Here is a 25,756-nt window from a genome sequence, read left to right on the forward strand (position 1 = left end):
AGCCTTACCACATCTGTCCTCTAGCCTTACCACATCTGTCCTCTAGCCTTACCACATCTGTCCTCTTTAGCCTTACCACATCTGTCCTCTTCAGCCTTACCACATCTGTCCTCTAGCCTTACCACATCTGTCCTCTAGCCTTACCACATCTGTCCTCTAGCCTTACCACATCTGTCCTCTTCAGCCTTACCACATCTGTCCTCTAGCCTTACCACATCTGTCCTCTAGCCTTACCACATCTGTCCTCTAGCCTTTCCACATCTGTCCTCTAGCCTTACCACATCTGTCCTCTAGCCTTTCCACATCTGTCCTCTAGCCTTACCACATCTGTCCTCTTCAGCCTTACCACATCTGTCCTCTTCAGCCTTTCCACATCTGTCCTCTTTAGCCTTACCACATCTGTCCTCTTTAGCCTTACCACATCTGTCCTCTTTAGCCTTACCACATCTGTCCTCTTTACATCTGTCCTCTAGCCTTACCACATCTGTCCTCTTTAGCCTTTCCACATCTGTCCTCTAGCCTTACCACATCTGTCCTCTTCAGCCTTACCACATCTGTCCTCTTTAGCCTTACCACATCTGTCCTCTTTAGCCTTACCACATCTGTCCTCTTCAGCCTTACCACATCTGTCCTCTAGCCTTACCACATCTGTCCTCTAGCCTTACCACATCTGTCCTCTTTAGCCTTACCACATCTGTCCTCTTTACATCTGTCCTCTAGCCTTACCACATCTGTCCTCTAGCCTTACCACATCTGTCCTCTAGCCTTACCACATCTGTCCTCTTTAGCCTTTCCACATCTGTCCTCTTTAGCCTTACCACATCTGTCCTCTTCAGCCTTACCACATCTGTCCTCTAGCCTTACCACATCTGTCCTCTAGCCTTACCACATCTGTCCTCTTTAGCCTTACCACATCTGTCCTCTAGCCTTACCACATCTGTCCTCTTTAGCCTTACCACATCTGTCCTCTTCAGCCTTACCACATCTGTCCTCTTTAGCCTTACCACATCTGTCCTCTAGCCTTACCACATCTGTCCTCTTTAGCCTTACCACATCTGTCCTCTTCAGCCTTACCACATCTGTCCTCTAGCCTTACCACATCTGTCCTCTAGCCTTACCACATCTGTCCTCTTTAGCCTTACCACATCTGTCCTCTTCAGCCTTACCACATCTGTCCTCTAGCCTTACCACATCTGTCCTCTAGCCTTACCACATCTGTCCTCTAGCCTTACCACATCTGTCCTCTTCAGCCTTACCACATCTGTCCTCTAGCCTTACCACATCTGTCCTCTAGCCTTACCACATCTGTCCTCTAGCCTTTCCACATCTGTCCTCTAGCCTTACCACATCTGTCCTCTAGCCTTACCACATCTGTCCTCTAGCCTTTCCACATCTGTCCTCTAGCCTTACCACATCTGTCCTCTTCAGCCTTACCACATCTGTCCTCTTCAGCCTTACCACATCTGTCCTCTTTAGCCTTACCACATCTGTCCTCTTTACATCTGTCCTCTAGCCTTACCACATCTGTCCTCTAGCCTTACCACATCTGTCCTCTTCAGCCTTACCACATCTGTCCTCTAGCCTTACCACATCTGTCCTCTAGCCTTACCACATCTGTCCTATTTAGCCTTACCACATCTGAAACATCTTGTTCACATTTAATCCCCTTTGCTTTGTCCATTTCCGTGTCTCTGTCATTGTCATTGTGCACCGCTCATTTGTATACTACTTCCCTTGACTTGCTCTGACTGCCTCACAAGCTCTACCGCTTTGTCGAGTGTCAAGTCAGGCGTTAGGGCGTCTCGGACATCTCTCTATGACCAACCTGTCCAGGATATTTGAGTTCTTGGCAGTGTTGAAAGCCATGTAACATCTATCTGGTGTATCCCTGGGGGGGTTCCGCGGGCTTGTGGGTGCGCTGATCAAAACGGGCTCTTACATGAATAGTGTTCACTTTGGGCACTAAATCATTGTCCAGTTCTCCCATAACAATCTCATCAGAAGACCTGAATATCTTGAAAACTTGTTCAGCTTCTTTCCCCTGCAGATAGAGCAGTGTACAGACCTGTAACTCATTTCTGGTGGGTGGGAGAGGCATATGGCTGGGAGAGATAGAGGGAGGGAGGGAGACAGGCTGGGAGGGAGGGAGACAGGCTGGGAGGGAGGGAGACAGGCAGGGAGGGAGGGGAGGGATGGAGACAGGCTGGGAGGGAGGGAGACAGGCTGGGAGGGAGGGGAAGGATGGAGACAGTCTGGGAGGGAGGGGAAGGATGGAGACAGGCTGGGAGGGAGGGGAGGGATGGAGACAGGCTGGGAGGGAGGGAGGGAGGGAGACAGGCTGGGAGGGAGGGAGGGAGACAGGCTGGGAGGGAGGGAGGGAGACAGGCTGGGAGGGAGGGAGGGAGACAGGCTGGGAGGGAGGGAGGGAGACAGGCTGGGAGGGAGGGAGGGAGGGAGGGAGACAGGCTGGGAGGGAGGGAGGGAGGGAGGGAGACAGGCTGGGAGGGAGGGAGGGAGGGAGGGAGACAGGCTGGGAGGGAGGGAGGGAGGGAGGGAGACAGGCTGGGAGGGAGGGAGGGAGGGAGGGAGACAGGCTGGGAGGGAGGGAGGGAGGGAGGGAGACAGGCTGGGAGGGAGGGAGACAGGCTGGGAGGGAGGGAGGGAGACAGGCTGGGAGGGGAGGGAGACAGGGAGGGAGGGAGTGGAGGGAGGGAGGGAGGGGAGGGAGACAGGGAGGGAGGGAGGGGAGGGAGACAGGGAGGGAGGGAGGGGAGGGAGACAGGGAGGGAGAGAGGGGAGGGAGACAGGGAGGGAGAGAGGGGAGGGAGACAGGGAGGGAGAGAGGGGAGGGAGAGAGGGGAGGGAGGGGAGGGAGACAGGCTGGGAGGGAGGGAGGGAGGGAGGGAGACAGGCTGGGAGGGAGGGAGGGAGGGAGACAGGCTGGGAGGGAGGGAGACAGGCTGGGAGGGAGGGAGGGAGACAGGCTGGGAGGGGAGGGAGACAGGGAGGGAGGGAGTGGAGGGAGGGAGGGAGGGGAGGGAGACAGGGAGGGAGGGAGGGGAGGGAGACAGGGAGGGAGAGAGGGGAGGGAGACAGGGAGGGAGAGAGGGGAGGGAGACAGGGAGGGAGAGAGGGGAGGGAGACAGGGAGGGAGAGAGGGGAGGGAGACAGGGAGGGAGGGGAGGGAGAGAGGCTGGGAGGGGAGGGAGACAGGCTGGGAGGGGAGAGAGACAGGGAGGGAGGGAGGGGAGGGAGGGAGACGGAGGGAGGGAGGGGAGGGAGACAGGGAGGGAGGGAGGGAGGGAGGGAGGGAGGGGAGGGAGACAGGGAGGGAGGGAGACAGGGAGGGAGACAGGGAGGGAGGGGAGGGAGACAGGCTGGGAGGGGAGGGAGGGAGGGAGAGGCATGTGTCTGATTTAAACGGCCTTCCAGGAGTTTACTGGTCTAATCAGATGTTTTCTGTTATTAAACCAGAGTGAATTCAGTTTCAACAGAGATCTATATTTCCCTGCTGTCTGGGTATGAAACCGGGCTCTGAAACATGACGTGTTCTGATTGGTTAATTAGTTTACTGACAGCAGTTAGGCTAGAGGGAGCCGCTCTCTGAAACGTGATGTGTTCTGATTGGTTAATTAGTTTACTGACAGCAGTTAGGCTAGTGGGAGTCGCTCTCTGAAACATGATGTGTTCTGATTGGTTAATTAGTTTACTGACAGCAGTTAGGCTAGAGGGAGCCGCTCTCTGAAACGTGATGTGTTCTGATTGGTTAATTAGTTTACTGACAGCAGTTAGGCTAGAGGGAGCCGCTCTCTGAAACGTGATGTGTTCTGATTGGTTAATTAGTTTACTGACAGCAGTTAGGCTAGTGGGAGTCGCTCTCTGAAACATGATGTGTTCTGATTGGTTAATTAGTTTACTGACAGCAGTTAGGCTAGAGGGAGCCGCTCTCTGAAACGTGATGTGTTCTGATTGGTTAATTAGTTTACTGACAGCAGTTAGGCTAGAGGGAGCCGCTCTCTGAAACATGATGTGTTCTGATTGGTTAATTAGTTTACTGACAGCAGTTAGGCTAGAGGGAGCCGCTCTCTGAAACGTGATGTGTTCTGATTGGTTAATTAGTTTACTGACAGCAGTTAGGCTAGTGGGAGTCGCTCTCTGAAACATGATGTGTTCTGATTGGTTAATTAGTTTACTGACAGCAGTTAGGCTAGAGGGAGCCGCTCTCTGAAACGTGATGTGTTCTGATTGGTTAATTAGTTTACTGACAGCAGTTAGGCTAGAGGGAGCCGCTCTCTGAAACATGATGTGTTCTGATTGGTTAATTAGTTTACTGACAGCAGTTAGGCTAGAGGGAGTCGCTCTCTGAAACATGATGTGTTCTGATTGGTTAATTAGTTTACTGACAGCAGTTAGGCTAGAGGGAGCCGCTCTCTGAAACATGATGTGTTCTGATTGGTTAATTAGTTTACTGACAGCAGTTAGGCTAGAGGGAGTCGCTCTCTGAAACATGATGTGTTCTGATTGGTTAATTAGTTTACTGACAGCAGTTAGGCTAGAGGGAGCCGCTCTCTGAAACGTGATGTGTTCTGATTGGTTAATTAGTTTACTGACAGCAGTTAGGCTACAGGGAGCCGCTCTCTGAAACGTGATGTGTTCTGATTGGTTAATTAGTTTACTGACAGCAGTTAGGCTAGAGGGAGCCGCTCTCTGAAACATGATGTGTTCTGATTGGTTAATTAGTTTACTGACAGCAGTTAGGCTAGTGGGAGTCGCTCTCTGAAACATGATGTGTTCTGATTGGTTAATTAGTTTACTGACAGCAGTTAGGCTAGTGGGAGTCGCTCTCTGAAACGTGATGTGTTCTGATTGGTTAATTAGTTTACTGACAGCAGTTAGGCTAGTGGGAGCCGCTCTCTTACAGTAGAAAGAGGCTTTTATGAAAAATGAGTCTTCAACTCAATCAATTTTCACAGTGAATGAACAGAATCCAATTCATTTAACATTTATTTGAACAGTTTATCCCCTTGAGGTCAAATGACCTCTTTACCAAGAGAGAGCTGTCTAACATGATTCTCTCTTGTTGCAGGTTTACACAAGTCCAACAAGCAACCAGCTGCCTACCTGGTCCACGGAGCTAAGATCATCAACGGAGCTTTTAGAGCTTGGACCAAGAAACAGGTAGCCATCAGTTCCACCTATACACTCTAAATCCCACCTTTATAATGGACAATATGTCCCGTTGCCCTTCTTTCTTTCCACAGTCTTTAGAGAGTAAGCGTCTCGTGATGTCCTGTCTACCAATGTCAGCTGCTACTACAGCTACTATCGCTCTCTGACTGTGTTCCATGTACCGGGTCTCTCCTCCAGGCTCTGACTGTGTTCCATGTACCGGGTCTCTCCTCCAGGCTCTGACTGTGTTCCATGTACCGGGTCTCTCCTCCAGGCTCTGACTGTGTTTCATGTACCGGGTCTCTCCTCCAGGCTCTGACTGTGTTCCATGTACCGGGTCTCTCCTCCAGGCTCTGACTGTGTTCCATGTACCGGGTCTCTCCTCCAGGCTCTGACTGTGTTCCATGTACCGGGTCTCTCCTCCAGGCTCTGACTGTGTTCCATGTACCGGGTCTCTCCTCCAGGCTCTGACTGTGTTTCATGTACCGGGTCTCTCCTCCAGGCTCTGACTGTGTTTCATGTACCGGGTCTCTCCTCCAGGCTCTGACTGTATTTCATGTACCGGGTCTCTCCTCCAGGCTCTGACTGTATTTTATGTACCGGGTCTCTCCTCCAGGCTCTGACTGTATTTCATGTACCGGGTCTCTCCTCCAGGCTCTGACTGTATTTCATGTACCGGGTCTCTCCTCCAGGCTCTGACTGTATTTCATGTACCGGGTCTCTCCTCCAGGCTCTGACTGTATTTTATGTACCGGGTCTCTCCTCCAGGCTCTGACTGTATTTCATGTACCGGGTCTCTCCTCCAGGCTCTGACTGTATTTCATGTACCGGGTCTCTCCTCCAGGCTCTGTTAGAACACGAGGATGAGCTTCCAGAGAACATGAAGCCCACTCAGCTCATCAAGGACCTAGCCAAGGAGATCAGGATCTCAGAGGTACGACCCTGCCCTGCTCAACGCCACCTTGCCCTGTCCTTGCCTGCTCTGTACTGATCTATTCTACTGGCCAGGTTTCCAAAGGCCTGTTGTGTTGGAAAGATACTGACATTAACAGTACAGACATAACCTGTACAGTTGAAGTCGGGAGTTCACATACACTTTGGTTGGAGTCATTAAAACTCGTTTTTCAACCACTCCACAAATGTCTTGTTAACAAACTATAGTTTTGGCAAGTCGGTTAGGACATCTACTTTGTGTATGACACAAGTAATTTTTCCAACAATTGTTAACAGACAGATTATTTCACTTATAATTCACTGTATCACAATTCCAGTGGGTCAGAAGTTACATACACTAAGTTGACTGTGCCTTTAAACAGCTTGGAAAATTCCAGAAAATGATGTCATGGCTTTAGAAGCTTCTGATAGGCTAATGGACATAATTTGAGTCAATTGGAGGTGTACCTGTGGATGTATTTCAAGGCCTATCTTCAAACTCAGTGCCACTTTGCTTGACATCATGGGAAAATCAGCCAAGACCTCTGTTTCATCCTTGGGAGCAATTTCCAAATGCCTGAAGGTACCACGTTCATCTGTACAAACAATAATACGCAAGTATAAACACCATGGGACCACACAGCCGTCATACCGCTCAGGAAGGAGACGCGTTCTGTCTCCTAGAGATGAACGTACTTTGGTGCGAAAAGTGCAAATCAATCCCAGAACAACAGCAAAGGACCTTGTGAAGATGCTGGAGGAAACAGGTACAAAAGTATCTATATCCACAGTAAAACAAGTCCTATATCAACATAACCTGAAAGGCCGCTCAGCACGGAATAAGCCACTGCTCCAAAACCACCATAAAAAAGCCAGACTACGGTTTGCAACTGCACATGGGGACAAAGATTGTACTTTTTGGAGAAATTACCTCTGGTCTGATGAAACAAAAATGAAACTGTTTGGCCATAATGACCATGGTTATGTTAGGAGGAAAAAGGGGGAGGCTTGCAAGCTGAAGAACACCATCCCAACCGTGAAGCACGGGGGTGGCAGCATCATGTTGTGGGGGTGGCAGCATCATGTTGTGGGGGGTGGCAGCATCATGTTGTGGGGGTGCTTTGCTGCAGGAGGGACTGGTGCACTTCACAAAATAGATGGCATCATGAGGTGGACAATTATGTGGATATATTGAAGCAACATCTCAAGACATCAGTCAGGAAGTTAAAGCTTGGTTGCAAATGGGTCTTCCAAATGGACAATGACCCCAAGCATACTTCCAAAGTTGTGGCAAAATGGTTTAAGGACAACAAAGTCAAGGTATTGGAGTGGCCATCACAAAGCCCTGACCTCAATCCTATAGAACATTTGTGGGCAGAACTGAAAAAGTGTGTGCGAGCAAGGAGGCCTACAAACCTGACTCAGTTACACCAGCTCTGTCAAGAGGAATGGGACAGAATTCACCCAACTTATTGTGGGAAGCTTGTGAAAGGCTACCTGAAACGTTTGACCCAAGTTAAACAATTTAAAGGCAATGCTACTAAATACTAATTGAGTGTATGTAAACTTCTGACCCACTGGGAATGTGATGAAAGAAATATAAGGTGAATTAAATCATTCTCTCTAATATTATTCTGCCATTTCACATTCTTAAAATAAAGTGGTGATCCCAACTGACCTAAGACAGGGAATTTTTACTAGTATTAAATGTCAGTAATTGTAAAAAAAATGAAATACAGAGTTTAAATCTATGTTTAAGGTCTATGTAAACTTCCGACTTCAACTGTATCTGAACTGCATCATGGGTTTTGTAGTGAACTGGGTTACTACCTGTCCTATGAACTCACAGCTCAGACTGTTGTCGCGGTTCAGAGAGACAGCTCAGACTGTTGTCGTGGTTCAGAGAGACAGCTCAGACTGTTGTCACGGTTCAGAGTGACAGCTCAGACTGTTGTCACGGTTCAGAGTGACAGCTCAGACTGTTGTCACGGTTCAGAGTGACAGCTCAGACTGTTGTCGCGGTTCAGAGGGACAGCTCAGACTGTTGTCGCGGTTCAGAGGGACAGCTCAGACTGTTGTCATGGTTCAGAGGGACAGCTCAGACTGTTGTCACGGTTCAGAGGGACAGCTCAGACTGTTGTCGCGGTTCAGAGTGACAGCTCAGACTGTTGTCATGGTTCAGAGTGACAGCTCAGACTGTTGTCATGGTTCAGAGTGACAGCTCAGACTGTTGTCGCGGTTCAGAGGGACAGCTCAGACTGTTGTCGTGGTTCAGAGGGACAGCTCAGACTGTTGTCATGGTTCAGAGGGACAGCTCAGACTGTTGTCATGGTTCAGAGTGACAGCTCAGACTGTTGTCATGGTTCAGAGTGACAGCTCAGACTGTTGTCACGGTTCAGAGTGACAGCTCAGACTGTTGTCACGGTTCAGAGTGACAGCTCAGACTGTTGTCATGGTTCAGAGGGACAGCTCAGACTGTTGTCGCGGTTCAGAGGGACAGCTCAGACTGTTGTCATGGTTCAGAGGGACAGCTCAGACTGTTGTCACGGTTCAGAGGGACAGCTCAGACTGTTGTCATGGTTCAGAGTGACAGCTCAGACTGTTGTCATGGTTCAGAGTGACAGCTCAGACTGTTGTCATGGTTCAGAGGGACAGCTCAGACTGTTGTCGCGGTTCAGAGGGACAGCTCAGACTGTTGTCACGGTTCAGAGGGACAGCTCAGACTGTTGTCACGGTTCAGAGGGACAGCTCAGACTGTTGTCATGGTTCAGAGGGACAGCTCAGACTGTTGTCATGGTTCAGAGGGACAGCTCAGACTGTTGTCGCGGTTCAGAGGGACAGCTCAGACTGTTGTCACGGTTCAGAGTGACAGCTCAGACTGTTGTCATGGTTCAGAGTGACAGCTCAGACTGTTGTCATGGTTCAGAGTGACATTAGTAAAGTGAGTATCTGTTCATAAATGACCATGTCATTGTGTTGTCGTTCAGAATGTGGCTAAAGCCATGAAGAGTGATTTGAGCAGCAAGGCTCCAGTGGAGGAACCTCCTGCTGCCCCGTCAGAGCCTGAGGACCCTGCTTCCCCCTCCAGCGTCCCCTCTCCCTCCCCTCCCCTCCGGGAAAAAACAGCCAGGAAGAAGGCCTCCAAGCCTCCCAAGCCGCCCAAGATGCCCAAGGCCCCCAAACCTCCCAAGGTCCCCAAAGTGAAGGAGGGAGGGAACAAGAAAGGAAAGAAAGAGAAGGAGGTCCCTCCTCCTCCTCCTCCTCCTCCTCCTCCGCCGAAGCCCTCCAGCCTGGCAGCTCTGGAGTCTCACGCCAAGGACATCCTCAGCAAGATGGACCAGCCCAAGAAGGGCAAGCTGGGGGGCAAGGTGAGAGCAATAACAACTGTAACTTATTCACTTCCAATACCCTGTTTAAAGGGAAACTTAAACATTTTTCAACTTCATCATCTCCAGCACCACTTCAATATGTGAAAATAGTGCATTTCTATGTTTTCTATTAAAAGGAAGATAAATGTCTACAAATTATATAGTAATTGTCTAGTAATTGTCTAGTAATTGTCTAGTAATTGTCTAGTAATTGTCTTGTGATTGTCTAGTAATTGTCTTGTAATTGTCTTGTCATTGTCTTGTAATTGTCTTGTAATTGTCTTGTCATTGTCTTGTAATTGTCTTGTCATTGTCTTGTCATTGTCTTGTCATTGTCTTGTAATTATATAGTAATTGTCTATTAATTGTCTAGTAATAGTCTTGTAATTGTCTAGTAATAGTCTTGTAATTGTCTAGTAATAGTCTTGTAATTGTCTAGTAATTGTCTTGTAATTGTCTAGTCATTGTCTTGTAATTGTCTAGTCATTGTCTTGTAATTGTCTAGTCATTGTCTAGTCATTGTCTTGTCATTGTCTTGTCATTGTCTTGTAATTGTCTAGTCATTGTCTTGTAATTGTCTAGTCTAATAATTGTCTTGTAATTGTCTTGTAATTGTAATTGTCTAGTAATTGTCTAGTAATTGTCTAGTAATTGTCTAGTAATTGTCTAGTAATTGTCTAGTAATTGTCTTGTAATTGTCTAGTAATTGTCTTGTAATTGTCTAGTAATTGTCTTGTAATTGTCTAGTAATTGTCTTGTAATTGTCTTGTAATTGTCTAGTGCTTGGCTTGTAATTGTCTAGTAATTGTCTAGTAATTGTCTAGTAATTGTCTTGTAATTGTCTAGTAATTGTCTTGTAATTGTCTAGTAATTGTCTAGTAATTGTCTTGTAATTGTCTAGTAATTGTCTAGTAATTGTCTAGTAATTGTCTTGTAATTGTCTAGTGCTTGGCTTGTAATTGTCTAGTGCTTGGCTTGTAATTGTCTAGTAATTGTCTAGTAATTGTCTTGTCATTGTCTAGTGCTTGGCTTGTAATTGTCTTGTGATTGTCTAGTGCTTGGCTTGTAATTGTCTTGTAATTGTCTAGTAATTGTCTAGTGATTGTCTAGTAATTGTCTAGTGATTGTCTAGTAATTGTCTAGTAATTGTCTAGTGATTGTCTAGTGATTGTCTAGTGATTGTCTAGTAATTGTCTAGTAATTGTCTAGTGATTGTCTAGTGATTGTCTAGTGATTGTCTAGTAATTGTCTAGTAATTGTTTAGTAATTGTTTAGTAATTGTCAGATGATGTCACTTAAAAACACTTATCCTCCTTTATCTTTTTTACTATAAAACATAGAAACCCTTTAAAGAACCGGTCAAAAGTTTCAGAACATCTACTCATTCCAGGGTTTTTCTCTATTTTTACTATTTTCTACATTGTAGAATAATAGTGAAGACATCAACACTATGAAATAACACATATGGAATCATGTAGTAACCAAAAAAGTGTTAAACGAATCAACATTTATTTTAGAATTTAGATTCTTCAAATAGCCACCCTTTGCATTGATGACAGCTTTGCATTCTACAATGTAGAAAATAGTAAAAATAAAGAAAACCCCTGAATGAGTAAATGTTCTGAAACTTGAGACCGGTAGTGTATGTTGATGTTGTGGTGGAGATGATGATGAAGTTGAACATTTTAGAAATGTCCCTTTAAACATATCTACATGTCGGTCAAGATGGACCAACCCAAGAGGGGCGGGGCTTTACCATGAATAACAGGACTGGACCAGTCTACACCTCTACATCAGGGCTGGTCAACCCTTCTCTTGGAGGGTGTGCAGGCATTTCTCCAACTGATGCTCCCTGCTTCCCCAGGCGGCTAACAACATCCTGAGCATGTCGGAGACCTGTAAGCAGAATGATTTGGAGAAGATTGAGATCCGAGAACAGACCAAGAAACAAGCGGAAGCCAAGTGGAAATATAAGGTATGCTACAGACCAGTTTCAGTTAGGTAAGGTACAGAACAGTTTCAGTTAGGTACAGAACAGTTTCAGTTAGGTACAGAACAGTTTCAGTTAGGTACAGAACAGTTTCAGTTAGGTACAGAACAGTTTCAGTTGGGTACAGAACAGTTTCAGTTAGGTACAGAACAGTTTCAGTTAGGTAAGGTACAGAACAGTTTCAGTTAGGTACAGAACAGTTTCAGTTAGGTACAGAACAGTTTCAGTTAGGTACAGAACAGTTTCAGTTAGGTACAGAACAGTTTCAGTTAGGTACAGAACAGTTTCAGTTAGGTACAGAACAGTTTCAGTTAGATACAGAACAGTTTCAGTTAGGTACAGAACAGTTTCAGTTAGGTACAGAACAGTTTCAGTTAGGTACAGAACAGTTTCAGTTAGGTAAGGTACAGAACAGTTTCAGTTAGGTAAGGTACAGAACAGTTTCAGTTAGGTAAGGTACAGAACAGTTTCAGTTAGGTAAGGTACAGAACAGTTTCAGTTAGGTAAGGTACAGAACAGTTTCAGTTAGGTAAGGTACAGAACAGTTTCAGTTAGGTAAGGTACAGAACAGTTTCAGTTAGGTAAGGTACAGAACAGTTTCAGTTAGGTAAGGTACAGAACAGTTTCAGTTAGGTAAGATACAGAACAGTTTCAGTTAGATACAGAACAGTTTCAGTTAGATACAGAACAGTTTCAGTTAGGTAAGGTACAGAACAGTTTCAGTTAGGTAAGGTACAGAACAGTTTCAGTTAGGTAAGGTACAGAACAGTTTCAGTTAGGTAAGGTACAGAACAGTTTCAGTTAGGTAAGGTACAGAACAGTTTCAGTTAGGTAAGGTACAGAACAGTTTCAGTTAGGTAAGGTACAGAACAGTTTCAGTTAGGTAAGGTACAGAACAGTTTCAGTTAGGTAAGGTACAGAACAGTTTCAGTTAGGTAAGGTACAGAACAGTTTCAGTTAGGTAAGGTACAGAACAGTTTCAGTTAGGTAAGGTACAGAACAGTTTCAGTTAGGTAAGGTACAGAACAGTTTCAGTTAGGTAAGGTACAGAACAGTTTCAGTTAGGTAAGGTACAGAACAGTTTCAGTTAGGTAAGGTACAGAACAGTTTCAGTTAGGTAAGGTACAGAACAGTTTCAGTTAGGTAAGGTACAGAACAGTTTCAGTTAGGTAAGGTACAGAACAGTTTCAGTTAGATACAGAACAGTTTCAGTTAGGTACACAACAGTTTCAGTTAGGTACACAACAGTTTCAGTTAGGTACACAACAGTTTCAGTTAGGTACACAACAGTTTCAGTTAGGTACACAACAGTTTCAGTTAGGTACACAACAGTTTCAGTTAGGTACAGAACAGTTTCAGTTAGGTACAGAACAGTTTCAGTTAGGTACAGAACAGTTTCAGTTAGGTACAGAACAGTTTCAGTTAGGTACAGAACAGTTTCAGTTAGGTACAGAACAGTTTCAGTTAGATACAGAACAGTTTCAGTTAGGTACAGAACAGTTTCAGTTAGGTACAGAACAGTTTCAGTTAGGTAAGGTACAGAACAGTTTCAGTTAGGTAAGGTACAGAACAGTTTCAGTTAGGTAAGGTACAGAACAGTTTCAGTTAGGTAAGGTACAGAACAGTTTCAGTTAGGTAAGGTACAGAACAGTTTCAGTTAGGTAAGGTACAGAACAGTTTCAGTTAGGTAAGGTACAGAACAGTTTCAGTTAGGTAAGGTACAGAACAGTTTCAGTTAGGTAAGGTACACAACAGTTTCAGTTAGGTAAGGTACACAACAGTTTCAGTTAGGTACACAACAGTTTCAGTTAGGTACACAACAGTTTCAGTTAGGTACACAACAGTTTCAGTTAGGTACACAACAGTTTCAGTTAGGTACAGAACAGTTTCAGTTAGGTACAGAACAGTTTCAGTTAGGTACAGAACAGTTTCAGTTAGGTACAGAACAGTTTCAGTTAGGTACAGAACAGTTTCAGTTAGGTACAGAACAGTTTCAGTTAGGTACAGAACAGTTTCAGTTAGGTACAGAACAGTTTCAGTTAGGTACAGAACAGTTTCAGTTGGGTACAGAACAGTTTCAGTTAGGTACAGAACAGTTTCAGTTAGGTACACAACAGTTTCAGTTAGGTACACAACAGTTTCAGTTAGGTACAGAACAGTTTCAGTTAGGTACAGAACAGTTTCAGTTTCAGTTAGGTACAGAACAGTTTCAGTTAGGTACAGAACAGTTTCAGTTAGGTACAGAACAGTTTCAGTTAGGTACAGAACAGTTTCAGTTAGGTACAGAACAGTTTCAGTTAGGTACACAACAGTTTCAGTTAGGTACACAACAGTTTCAGTTAGGTACACAACAGTTTCAGTTAGGTACAGAACAGTTTCAGTTAGGTACAGAACAGTTTCAGTTAGATACAGAACAGTTTCAGTTAGGTACAGAACAGTTTCAGTTAGGTACAGAACAGTTTCAGTTAGGTACAGAACAGTTTCAGTTAGGTACAGAACAGTTTCAGTTAGGTACAGAACAGTTTCAGTTAGGTACAGAACAGTTTCAGTTAGGTACAGAACAGTTTCAGTTAGGTACAGAACAGTTTCAGTTAGGTACAGAACAGTTTCAGTTAGGTACAGAACAGTTTCAGTTAGGTACAGAACAGTTTCAGTTAGGTACAGAACAGTTTCAGTTAGGTACAGAACAGTTTCAGTTAGGTACAGAACAGTTTCAGTTAGATACAGAACAGTTTCAGTTAGGTACAGAACAGTTTCAGTTAGGTACAGAACAGTTTCAGTTAGATACAGAACAGTTTCAGTTAGATACAGAACAGTTTCAGTTAGGTACAGAACAGTTTCAGTTAGGTACACAACAGTTTCAGTTAGGTACAGAACAGTTTCAGTTTCAGTTAGGTACAGAACAGTTTCAGTTAGGTACAGAACAGTTTCAGTTAGGTACAGAACAGTTTCAGTTAGGTACAGAACAGTTTCAGTTAGGTACACAACAGTTTCAGTTAGGTACACAACAGTTTCAGTTAGGTACACAACAGTTTCAGTTAGGTACAGAACAGTTTCAGTTAGGTACAGAACAGTTTCAGTTAGATACAGAACAGTTTCAGTTAGGTACAGAACAGTTTCAGTTAGGTACAGAACAGTTTCAGTTAGGTACAGAACAGTTTCAGTTAGGTACAGAACAGTTTCAGTTAGGTACAGAACAGTTTCAGTTAGGTACAGAACAGTTTCAGTTAGGTACAGAACAGTTTCAGTTAGGTACAGAACAGTTTCAGTTAGGTACAGAACAGTTTCAGTTAGGTACAGAACAGTTTCAGTTAGGTACAGAACAGTTTCAGTTAGGTACAGAACAGTTTCAGTTAGGTACAGAACAGTTTCAGTTAGGTACAGAACAGTTTCAGTTAGGTACAGAACAGTTTCAGTTAGGTAAGGTACAGAGCAGTTTCAGTTAGGTAAGGTACAGAACAGTTTCAGTTAGGTAAGGTACAGAACAGTTTCAGTTAGGTAAGGTACAGAACAGTTTCAGTTAGGTAAGGTACAGAACAGTTTCAGTTAGGTAAGGTACAGAACAGTTTCAGTTAGGTAAGGTACAGAACAGTTTCAGTTAGGTAAGGTACAGAACAGAACAGTTTCAGTTAGGTAAGGTACAGAACAGTTTCAGTTAGGTACAGAACAGTTTCAGTTAGGTACAGAACAGTTTCAGTTAGGTACAGAACAGTTTCAGTTAGGTACAGAACAGTTTCAGTTAGGTACAGAACAGTTTCAGTTAGGTACAGAACAGTTTCAGTTAGAAATAGAAGGGATGCTGTAGACCAGGGGTGTCAAAGTCAAATGGACGGAGGGCCAAATAAAAAATTTAGCTACAAGCCGAGGGCCGGACTGTTCGAATGTTCATTGAAATTTTTTTAAATGACGCATATAGTCTAGTGAACCTAATTGAACCTACTGAAAACCTAACAAATATATTCCAATATGATCAGATAAATAAAGCAATATTTTCTTATGGCTCTGTCAGTAATCTTTAATTTTCAACAGACACAAAAGACAAATTTCCTTTATATAAAAATCCCCATAACATGAACATTAAATGAAAGAAACCGGTATTCAAGGCACCATCAGTAGCCTATATTTTCTATTTTAGCAAAAGTGGGCTAAATTTACTTCAAAGAAAAAAACAATAATAGCAATTTTCTATCATCCACTCAACTGAAATATTTTTAAAATATAATTGGATTGAAATACAATAAAATAAAGTGCAAAAATCTATTAATCAAAAACAACACTTTGTTTAAGGAGAAGTAACATGCAGTGAAAACAAATATTAAACTTTAACTTTTAAACTTGAACTGAGTAAAAACTCTAAATATGTGATTGCACAGTAATGTTCACTTGTTTGAGGTTGAGGGTGATACTTGGTGGTGTCCCATCTTTTCCACAAGTTCATCAATGTTCGGGGTAAGGCTCTGAGCTGAGGAAATCCTCAGAATTGAGTGGAGGTGTTCAGCAGTAAGTCGACTTCTGTGTGATGTTTTGTTCAGGTTCATCAAAGAAAACAGTTGTTCACACAGGTATGTGCTGCCAAACATAGACAACGTTTGAGCAGCCTGGATGCGCAGCTGGGGCATTGTGTCGGGGAGGAAACGGGCGAACTCCGCAGCACCCACTGCCGCATATTTTGCCCTCAGTGCATCATTGCATTGGAGGTCAATCAACTCCATTTGGAGGTTTGGTGGTGAGCTTTCCACGTCAACAGCAAATGGGTTACCGAGCAGTTCCAACCTGCTTTTTTGTGCTTCAAAGTCAGCAAATCGGCGTCGAAAGTCAGCGGCAAGCATACCTATTTTATCAGCCAACTGTGCGCTCGGGAACGCACTGGTAGAGATCTTCTCTTTCATGGTCTGGCAGCTGGGAAAGTGGCTCAAATTTTCTTTCCGCATCTGCGTCTCCCACAGAGTCAGTTTGGTTTTAAATGCCTTCACTGTACTGTACATATCAGAGATGACATGATCCCGACCCTGCAGCTGCAAGTTCATTGCATTCAGATGACTCGTAATGTCACACAGAAAAGCCATTTCACACAGAAACATTTCGTCTCGGAGTTGTGTTGTGTCTTTCCCTTTGCTGTCCAAGAACAGACAAATCTCCTCACGAAGCTCGAAACATCTTTGAAGCACCTTTCCCTGGCTTAGCCATCGCACCTCTGTGTGATAAGGCAAATCACCATGCTCCGTTTCTAACTCCGTCAGAAATGCCTTGAACTGGCGGTGATTCAAACCTTTGGCTCTGATAAAGTTAACTGTGCGCGTGATGATGCTCATTACATGCTCCATTTTCAAGGCTTTACCGCACAACGCTTCCTGGTGTATGATACAATGATAAGCTGTCAGCTCACCTGTCGCGTTTTCCTCTTGCATCTTTTCCCGTATCTTCACCACCAGTCCGCTCCTGTGTCCACACATCGCAGGTGCTCCGTCGGTTGTCAAACCCACGAGTTTTTCCCAAGGCAGCTCCATCTCATTTACACATCTTGACACCTCTTCATACAAATCATGCCCCGTAGTTGTGCCATGCATAGGACGTAAAGCCAAAAACTCCTCTGTCACGCTTAGGCTGGAGTCCACTCCGCGGATGAAAATTGACAACTGGGCAATGTCAGAAATGTCGGTGCTCTCATCCACAGCCAAGGAATATGCAATGAAATCTTTTCCCTTTTTCACAAGCTGCTCTTTTAGATTGATGGACAACTGGTCTACTCTCTCGGCAATGGTGTTTCTGCTCAGACTCACATTTAAAAAGAGTTGCCTTTTTTCTGGGCAAACTTCGTCACAAACTTTAATCATGCAGTTTTTGATGAAATCCCCCTCCGTAAATGGCCGGGCTGATTTAGCGATCTCTTCTGCCAAAATAAAACTGGCCTTGACAGCAGCCTGGCCTTGTGATTTGGCTTTTTTGAACAGAGCCTGTCGAGATTTGAGGCCTCGTTTTAATTCCTCTGCCTTTTGTAGCCTTTGTTCCATGTCCATATTCTTGTTTTTGTCCGCGTGTTTCGTTTCATAATGTCGTCTCAGATTATACTCTTTCAGTACCGCCACACTTTCTCCACACAGAAGACACACAGGTTTTCCAGCTACCTCCGTGAACATATACTCCGACTCCCACCTTGTTTGAAACCCCCGGTTCTCAGTGTCCACCTTCCGTTTTGCCATTTTTGATGGGTATCTGAAAGTTAATTTTACTGTGATGCTGACGACTGCTGTGCCAATAAATATTGAAATGAAGCAGCCTACTGCTCGGTGCGTCACCGTTGCATTGTGGGAAATGTAGTATTGGTGCGTGTAAAAGATCTGCGGGCTGCCGGCTTGCTGCGGTCTGCGGGCCGGTTCTAATAATAAATCAAGATCATCCCAGGGGCCGTAAAAAACCTTCTCGCGGGCCGGATGTGGCCCGCGGGCCTTGACTCTGACATATGTGCTGTAGACCAACAATATAAAGAAGTTAGGTAAGATGGAGAATAGTAAAGGTTAATATAATGTAGATACAGAATAGTAAAGGTTAATATAATGTAGATACAGAATAGTAAAGGTTAATATAATGTAAGATACAGAATATTTTGAGTCGAGGCTGTCTAGGTTTTAAAAACACCAAATTAGACATGATCATGATGCTTCAACATAAAGAGAAAGCAGATTCAAGCTTTTTAAAACAATTATGCAAGTGGTTCTGTTCAATTAAAGCTGAGAAGTTGAGGTCCAACAGAAAAATGTAATTAACACACTATAGATCAGTTAAACAAACAGGCTGGACTGTTTAAAGCTTCTAGAACCTGGGCCCAGTCAACAGGCTGTGTGCTCCCGTGTTCTACCCCTTGTTCTACACCGTGTTCTACCCCGTGTTCTACCCCGTGTTCTACCCCGTGTTCTACCTCTTGTTCTACCCCGTGTCTACACCTTGTTCTACCCCTTGTTCTACCCCTTGTTCTACCCCTTGTTCTACCCCTCGTTCTACCTCTTGTTCTACCTTTTGTTCTACCCCGTGTTCTACCTCTTGTTCTACCTCTTGTTCTACCCCGTGTTCTACCCCTTGTTCTACCCCGTGTTCTACCCCTTGTTCTACCCCTCATTCTACCCCGTGTTCTACACCTTGTTCTACCCCGTGTTCTACCCCGTGTTCTACCCCTTGTTCTACCCCTTGTTCTACCCCTTGTTCTACCCCTTGTTCTACCCCTCGTTCTACCTCTTGTTCTACCCCGTGTCTACACCTTGTTCTACCCCTTGTTCTACCCCGTGTTCTACCCCTTGTTCTACCCCTCGTTCTACCCCGTGTTCTACACCTTGTTCTACCCCTTGTTCTACCCCTTGTTCTACCCCTTGTTCTACCCCGTGTTCTACCCCTCGTTCTACCCCTCGTTCTACCCCTTGTTCTACCCCTTGTTCTACCCCTCGTTCTACCCCTTGTTCTACCCCTCGTTCTACCCCTCGTTCTACCCCTTGTTCTACCCCTCGTTCTACCTCTTGTTCTACCCCGTGTTCTACACCTTGTTCTACCCCTTGTTCTACCCCTTGTTCTACCCCTTGTTCTACCTCTTGTTCTACCCCTCGTTCTACCTCTTGTTCTACCCCGTGTTCTACACCTTGTTCTACCTCTTGTTCTACCCCTTGTTCTACCTCTTGTTCTACCCCGTGTTCTACCTCTTGTTCTACCTCTTGTTCTACCCCGTGTTCTACCCCTTGTTCTACCTCTTGTTCTACCCCTTGTTCTACCCCGTGTTCTACCCCTCGTTCTACCCCTGTTGCCTGTCCTTCTGCCAGTTTATGACAAAGTGATCTTTGTTGTCCATTACAGAACAGTAAACCAGATTCCTTATTGAAGATGGAAACTGAAGTGCACAGGTTTGAGAGAACGCCACTGTCGGGCAACAAAGAGAAGTTTGCCTTTTCGATGACACACAAGAAGTTACTCGGGTAAGCACTGTATACTGGAGCAATGTGGTTGTAACCTAAATGTGTGTGTGTGTGTGTGTGTGTGTGTGTGTGTGTGTGTGTGTGTGTGTGTGTGTGTGTGTGTGTGACAGATGCATCTGTCCTTGGAGAAAGTGAGAGCGAATTCACATCCGTATCATCCTGTGAAGTGTTTTACTCAAAATGGCAGATAATAATCACAGTGGTGTTACAGTAACGTACTATACATGACGTCAGAGATTAATAATCACAGTAACGTACTATACATGACGTCAGAGATTAATAATCACAGTAACGTACTATACATGACGTCAGAGATTAATAATCACAGTAACGTACTATACACGACGTCAGAGATTAATAATCACAGTAACGTACTATACATGACGTCAGAGATTAATAATCACAGTAACGTACTATACATGACGTCAGAGATTAATAATCACAGTAACGTACTATACATGACGTCAGAGATTAATAATCACAGTAACGTACTATACACGACGTCAGAGATTAATAATCACAGTAACGTACTATACACGACGTCAGAGATTAATAATCACAGTAACGTACTATACATGACGTCAGAGATTAATAATCACAGTGGTGTTACAGTAACGTACTATAACCCTTGTCATTTCTTGTTTTATGTTGCACCTTCTCCACATTTTCCAGGAATATTCTTATGATGTTACTAAGTGTATCCAGAGTTTTTTCAGATTTCGTTATCAACTAATGTCTAGAAAAGTACAGTAAATGTAAAATGCACATAACATCAACAGTGTTTCAGTCTTGGGCCATTGAATAGTTTTGTCCTCAACTTTGGTCTAATCATTTTCCCATAATCTCCAAACGGTTCCCTTTCAATGGTTATGCTTGCCATGTTTATTCTGTAAGCTAATGTTCAATTTAGCTTCATCCATATAGGCCAGTTCCCACCCGTGTAAAGGGTTAATCTGTTTCTCTCTCAGTTCTAAGCTGAAGCCCCAGTCCAGTGTGTTCAGCTCGTTACATAACCTAAAGGAGGACAAGGCCAAGCCGGTGAGAGACGAATACGAGTACGTGTCAGACGAAGGAGAGTTGAAGATTGATGAGTTCCCCATCAGGAGGAAAAAGAGAGACTTATCCTGTGAGTTTTCTGTTTGAAAGTAAATATTACCGTTAGGTAAAATATCCCAAACCTCAGTGGCTCCAAATACTGCAAATGTTGGCAATTTTTTTTTTTACCTGAGTTCCCTGGAACCTCAGGACTTTGTGACACACTATTGTTGACCACCTATCGCTGGTCAATCTAGTCCTTGAGAATTTCTACTTCCTATTTCAAAGTCAACACTTCCTTCAGGTAAATCTTGCTACGATTGGGCAGCTAAAATGCGCCAAGTTATGCTAATTTATATATTGGCAAAATATCACACCACTACATATTTCGGCGAAGAAAGGCCAGTTTCTAGCTTTTGCGTTACTTTAACACACTTTGTTACTTTACAGACTTATTTTAAAAACAATTCCTCAGCAATCTACACACAATACCCCATAATGACAAAGCGAAAACAGAAATGCCTTATTTCCGTAAGTATTCAGACCCTTTTGAGACTCAACATGTAGCTGAGGTGCATCCGGTTTCCATTGATCCTCCTTCAGCCAAGACAACGCAGGACTGGCTTCGGGACAAGTCTCTGAATGTCCCAGCCAGAGGCTGGACTTGAACCCGATCGAACATCTCTGGAGAGACTTGAAAATAGCTGTGCAGCGACGCTCCCCATCCAACCTGACAGAGCTTGAGAGGATCTGCAGAGAAGAATGGGAGAAACTCCCCAAATACAGGTGTGCCAAGCTTGTAGCGTCATACCCAAGAAGACTCGAGACTGTAATCTCTGCCAAAGGTGCTTCAACAAAGTACTGAGTAAAGGGTCTGAATACTTATGTAAATTAGATATATCAGTTCTCATTTAAATTAGAAAACAGTTTAATCCATTTTAGAATAAGGCTGTAACGTAACAAAATGTGGGAAAAATCAAGGGGTCTGAATACTTTCCAAAGGCACCGTATATATTTATTTGTCACAATACTGCAGTAAATCTATTAAAGTTCACCTTAGGTTTATTGAGATTGTGATAGAGTAGTCCTGTCTTCTGATTGGCTAGTTGTTGATTTGACTCTCTCTTGTGATTGGATAGTTGTTGATTTGACTCTCTCTTGTGATTGGATAGTTGTTGATTTGACTCTCTCTTGTGATTGGATAGTTGTTGATGGACTCTCTTCTCTCCCTGCCAGTCCTGTCAAACATCAAAGAAGCAATCCAGCCATCCAAGAAGCCAAAGCTCCTCCCCTCTGATGTCAAGGTACGTACGCCCCTCCCCCTTATTGGTATGACCAATAATATCCTTCTATACTCTAAGTAAATACCAGTAATATCCTGCTATTAGAATGTCTAACATCCTGTTCACTCAGACCCTTTTCACACTAAATCAAATCAAATGTTATTGGTCACATACACGTATTTAGCAGATGTTATTGCAGGTGTAGTGAAAGGATTGTGTTCCTAGCTACAACACTGCAGTAGTACCTAACAATTCACAACAATACACACATCTAAAAGTCAAAGAATGTAATTAAGAAATATATACATATTAGGACTAGCAATGTCGGAGTGGCGTTGACTAGAATACAGTAGAATACAGTATATGCATATGAAGTGAGTAAAGTAGTATGTAAACATTATTAAAGTGACCAGTGTTCCATTATTAAAGTGATCAGTGATTCCATGTCTATGTATAGAGGGCAGCAGCCTCTAAGGTGCAGGGTTGAGTAACCGGGTGGTAGCCGGCTAGTGACTTAAGTTCAGGGCAGGGTACTGGGTGGTAGCCGGCTAGTGATGGCTGTTTAACAGTCTGATGGCCTTGAGATAGAAGCTGTTTTTCAGTCTGTAGGACACAGCTTTGATGCACCTGTACTGACTTCGCCTTCTGGATGGTAGCGGGGTGAACAGGCCGACAGGATTCTCTCAATTGTGCATCTGTAAACGTTTGTGAGGGTTTTAGGGGCCAAGCCAAATATTTTCAGCCTCCTGAGGTTGAAGAGTTTTTGTGCCTTCTCCACCACGGTGTCTGTGTGGGTGAACCATTTCCATTTGTCAGTGATGTGTACGCCGAAGAACTTGAAGCTTTCCACCTTCTCCACTGCTGTCCCGTCGATGTGGATAGGGGGGTGCTCCCTCTGCTGTTTCCTGAAGTCCACAATCAGCTCCTTCGTTTTCTTGACGTTGAAAGAGAGGTTATTTTCTTGGCACCACACTCCGAGAGCCCTCACCTCCTCCCTGTAGGCTGTCTCATCGTTGTTGGTAATCAGGCCCACTACTGTTTTGTCATCTGCAAGCTTGATGATTGAGTTGGAGGCGTGCACGCAGTCATGGGTATACAGGAATACAGGAGGGGGCTGAGCACGCACCCTTGTGGGGCCCCAGTGTTGAGGATCAGTGAAGTGGAGATGTTGTTTCCTACCTTCACCACCTGGGAGCGGCCCGTCAGGAAGTTCAGGACCCAGTTGCAGAGGCCTGGGTTCAGACCCAGGGCCCCAAGCTTGTTGATGAGCTTGGAGGGTACGATGGTGTTGAAGGCTGACGTGTAGTCAATGAACAGCTGTTACGTTCCCCAGTTTCTGTGTTGTTGTGAGTTTTTTACATTGGTATTCCAGATGGGTTAGGGCAGTGTGTAGTGTGATGGCAATCGCATCGTCTGTGGATCTATTTGGGCGGAATGCAAATTGAAGTGGGTCTAGAGTGACAAGTAAGATGGAGGTGATATGATCCTTGACTAGTTTCTCAAAGCACTTCATGATGACAGAAGTGAGTGCTACGGGGCGATAGTCATTTAGTTCAGTTACCTTTGCCTTCTTGGGTTCAGGAACAATGGTGGACATCTTGAAGCATGTGGGGACAGCAGACTGGGATAGTGAGAGATTGAATATGTCCGTAAACACACCAGCCAGCTGGTCTGCACATGCTCTGAGGACGCGGCTAGGGATTTTGCCTGTTTGATTGCCTTAAGGAGGGAATAACTAGACTGTTTGATTGCCTTAAGGAGGGAATAACTAGACTGGTTGATTGCCTTAAGGAGGGAATAACTAGACTGTTTGATTGCCTTAAGGAGGGAATAACTAGACTGGTTGATTGCCTTAAGGAGGGAATAACTAGACTGGTTGATTGCCTTAAGGAGGGAATAACTAGACTGGTTGATTGCCTTAAGGAGGGAATAACTAGACTGGTTGATTGCCTTAAGGAGGGAATAACTAGACTGGTTGATTGCCTTAAGGAGGGAATAACTAGACTGGTTGATTGCCTTAAGGAGGGAATAACTAGACTGGTTGATTGCCTTAAGGAGGGAATAACTAGACTGGTTGATTGCCTTAAGGAGGGAATAACTAGACTGGTTGATTGCCTTAAGGAGGGAATAACTAGACTGGTTGATTGCCTTAAGGAGGGAATAACTAGACTGGTTGATTGCCTTAAGGAGGGAATAACTAGACTGGTTGATTGCCTTAAGGAGGGAATAACTGTTTGAATTCAACCAGTTTTACATGAATGCTGCCGTCCTCTGTTTCTGGTTTGGGTTTTAATAGTGGGAACTACATCCCCTAAACACTTCCTGATGAACTCTTCATGTCCGTGTATACGCTATTCTCCAAGGCTACCCGGAACATATCCTAGTCCACGTGATCAAAACAATATTGAAGCATAGATTCCGATTGGTCAGACCGGCGTTGAATAGACCTTAGCATGGGTACTTCCTGTTTGAGTTTCTGCCTATAGGAAGGGAAGAGCAAAATGGAATCGTGATCTGATTTGCCCGAAGGGAGGGCGGGGGAGGGCCTTGTTGGCCTAGTATGGTTCCCAATCAGAGGCAGCTGTTTATCGTTGTCTCTGATTGGGGATCATACTTAGGCAGCCCTTTTTCCCAGCTTAGATTTTGGGATCTTGTTTGTGCATAGTTGCTGTCTAGCAATGCAGAACGTTACGTTCGGTTTTGCATTTTGTTGTTTTGTCAGAGTTCAGTATTGAAAAATCATGAACACTTTCCACGCTGCGCTTTGGTCTCATTCATCAAACGACGGACATAACACTGACAGGGAATTTTTCCCTAAAACCGATTTTTTTACGTGGTTTAAATGTCAGGAATTGTGAAAAACTGATGTTAAATGTATTTGGCTAAGGTGTATGTACACTTCCGACTTCAACTGTATGGTTTCCAGTTTGCACAAGTCCAGTGTAGTTCCTTGACTGCTGTAGTGGTATCGGCTTGAGTAGGAATATACACGGCTGTGACTATAACCGAAGAGAATTCTCTTGTGAGGTAATACGCTCGACATTTGATTGTGAGGTATTCTAGGTCATGTGCACAAAAGGACTTGAGTTCCTGTATGTTGTTACAATCACACCATGAGTTGTTAATCATGAAACATACACCACCACCTTTCTTCTTTCTGGAGAGTTCTTTATTCCTGTCTAGGTGATCTACTGAGAACCCAGCTGGCTGTATGGATGGGAACAGTATATCCAGAGAGAGCCATGATTCCGTGAATCAGAGTATGTTACAGTCCCTAATGTATCTCTGGAAGGAGATCCTCGCCCTGAGCTCGTCTACTTTATTGTCCAGACACTGAACATTAGGGAGTAATATACTCAGAAGCGGTGGATGGTGTGTACGCCTCCTGAGTCAGATTAGAAGTCCACTCTGAATACCTCTTCTCTGCCGGCGGCGTCTTGGAGCAGTCTCTTGAATCAGTTTAATTGCCCTGGGGGGTACGAACAAATTATCCAATTCGGAATGTTGTATTCCTGCTCGTAATGCTGGTGAGTTTTCGTCGCTCTGAAATCCAAAAGTTATTTCCCGCTGTAATAACACAAAAAACATGGGCTAATAATGTAAGAAACATCAAAGAAAAAAACAAACACTGCAAAATTGCCTGTCAGCGCCATCTACCACTACTGAGCTGGACTGGCCTGGTTACACCATAGTGTCTGGAACTGTGCTGGAAAAGACAATGTGAATGGAAAATATCTGAGATGGCACAGTACGGTTCAGTTCAGGTCAGCAGGATAGTGTTATCAGGTCCATAGTGTTAATATCAGGTTCATAGTGTTAATATCAGGTTCATAGTGTTAATATCAGGTTCATAGTGTTAATATCAGGTTCATAGTGTTAATATCAGGTTCATAGTGTTAATATCAGGTTCATAGTGTTAATATCAGGTTCATAGTGTTAATATCAGGTCCATAGTGTTAATATCAGGTCCATAGTGTTAATATCAGGTTCATAGTGTTAATATCAGGTTCATAGTGTTAATAT

General features: G+C 44.3%; 1 protein-coding gene across 2 annotated transcripts in view; it reads left to right on the forward strand.

Annotated features, from left to right (window-relative positions):
- The window catches only part of LOC129851352 (lysine-specific demethylase phf2-like), a 163,425-nt gene that overhangs the window by 101,465 nt on the left and 36,204 nt on the right, over positions 1-25,756 (forward strand). For both annotated transcript variants that reach the window (XM_055917828.1, XM_055917829.1), the window contains exons 10-16: positions 5,087-5,178; positions 6,014-6,103; positions 9,090-9,470; positions 11,335-11,445; positions 19,297-19,415; positions 20,384-20,541; positions 21,687-21,754. In XM_055917828.1, the coding sequence (XP_055773803.1) occupies positions 5,087-5,178; positions 6,014-6,103; positions 9,090-9,470; positions 11,335-11,445; positions 19,297-19,415; positions 20,384-20,541; positions 21,687-21,754 (1,019 nt within the window). The remainder of the gene's footprint in view (positions 1-5,086; positions 5,179-6,013; positions 6,104-9,089; positions 9,471-11,334; positions 11,446-19,296; positions 19,416-20,383; positions 20,542-21,686; positions 21,755-25,756) is intronic.

Source organism: Salvelinus fontinalis, chromosome 3 (genome assembly GCF_029448725.1).
Source record: "Salvelinus fontinalis isolate EN_2023a chromosome 3, ASM2944872v1, whole genome shotgun sequence".
Lineage (NCBI taxonomy): Eukaryota > Metazoa > Chordata > Actinopteri > Salmoniformes > Salmonidae > Salvelinus > Salvelinus fontinalis.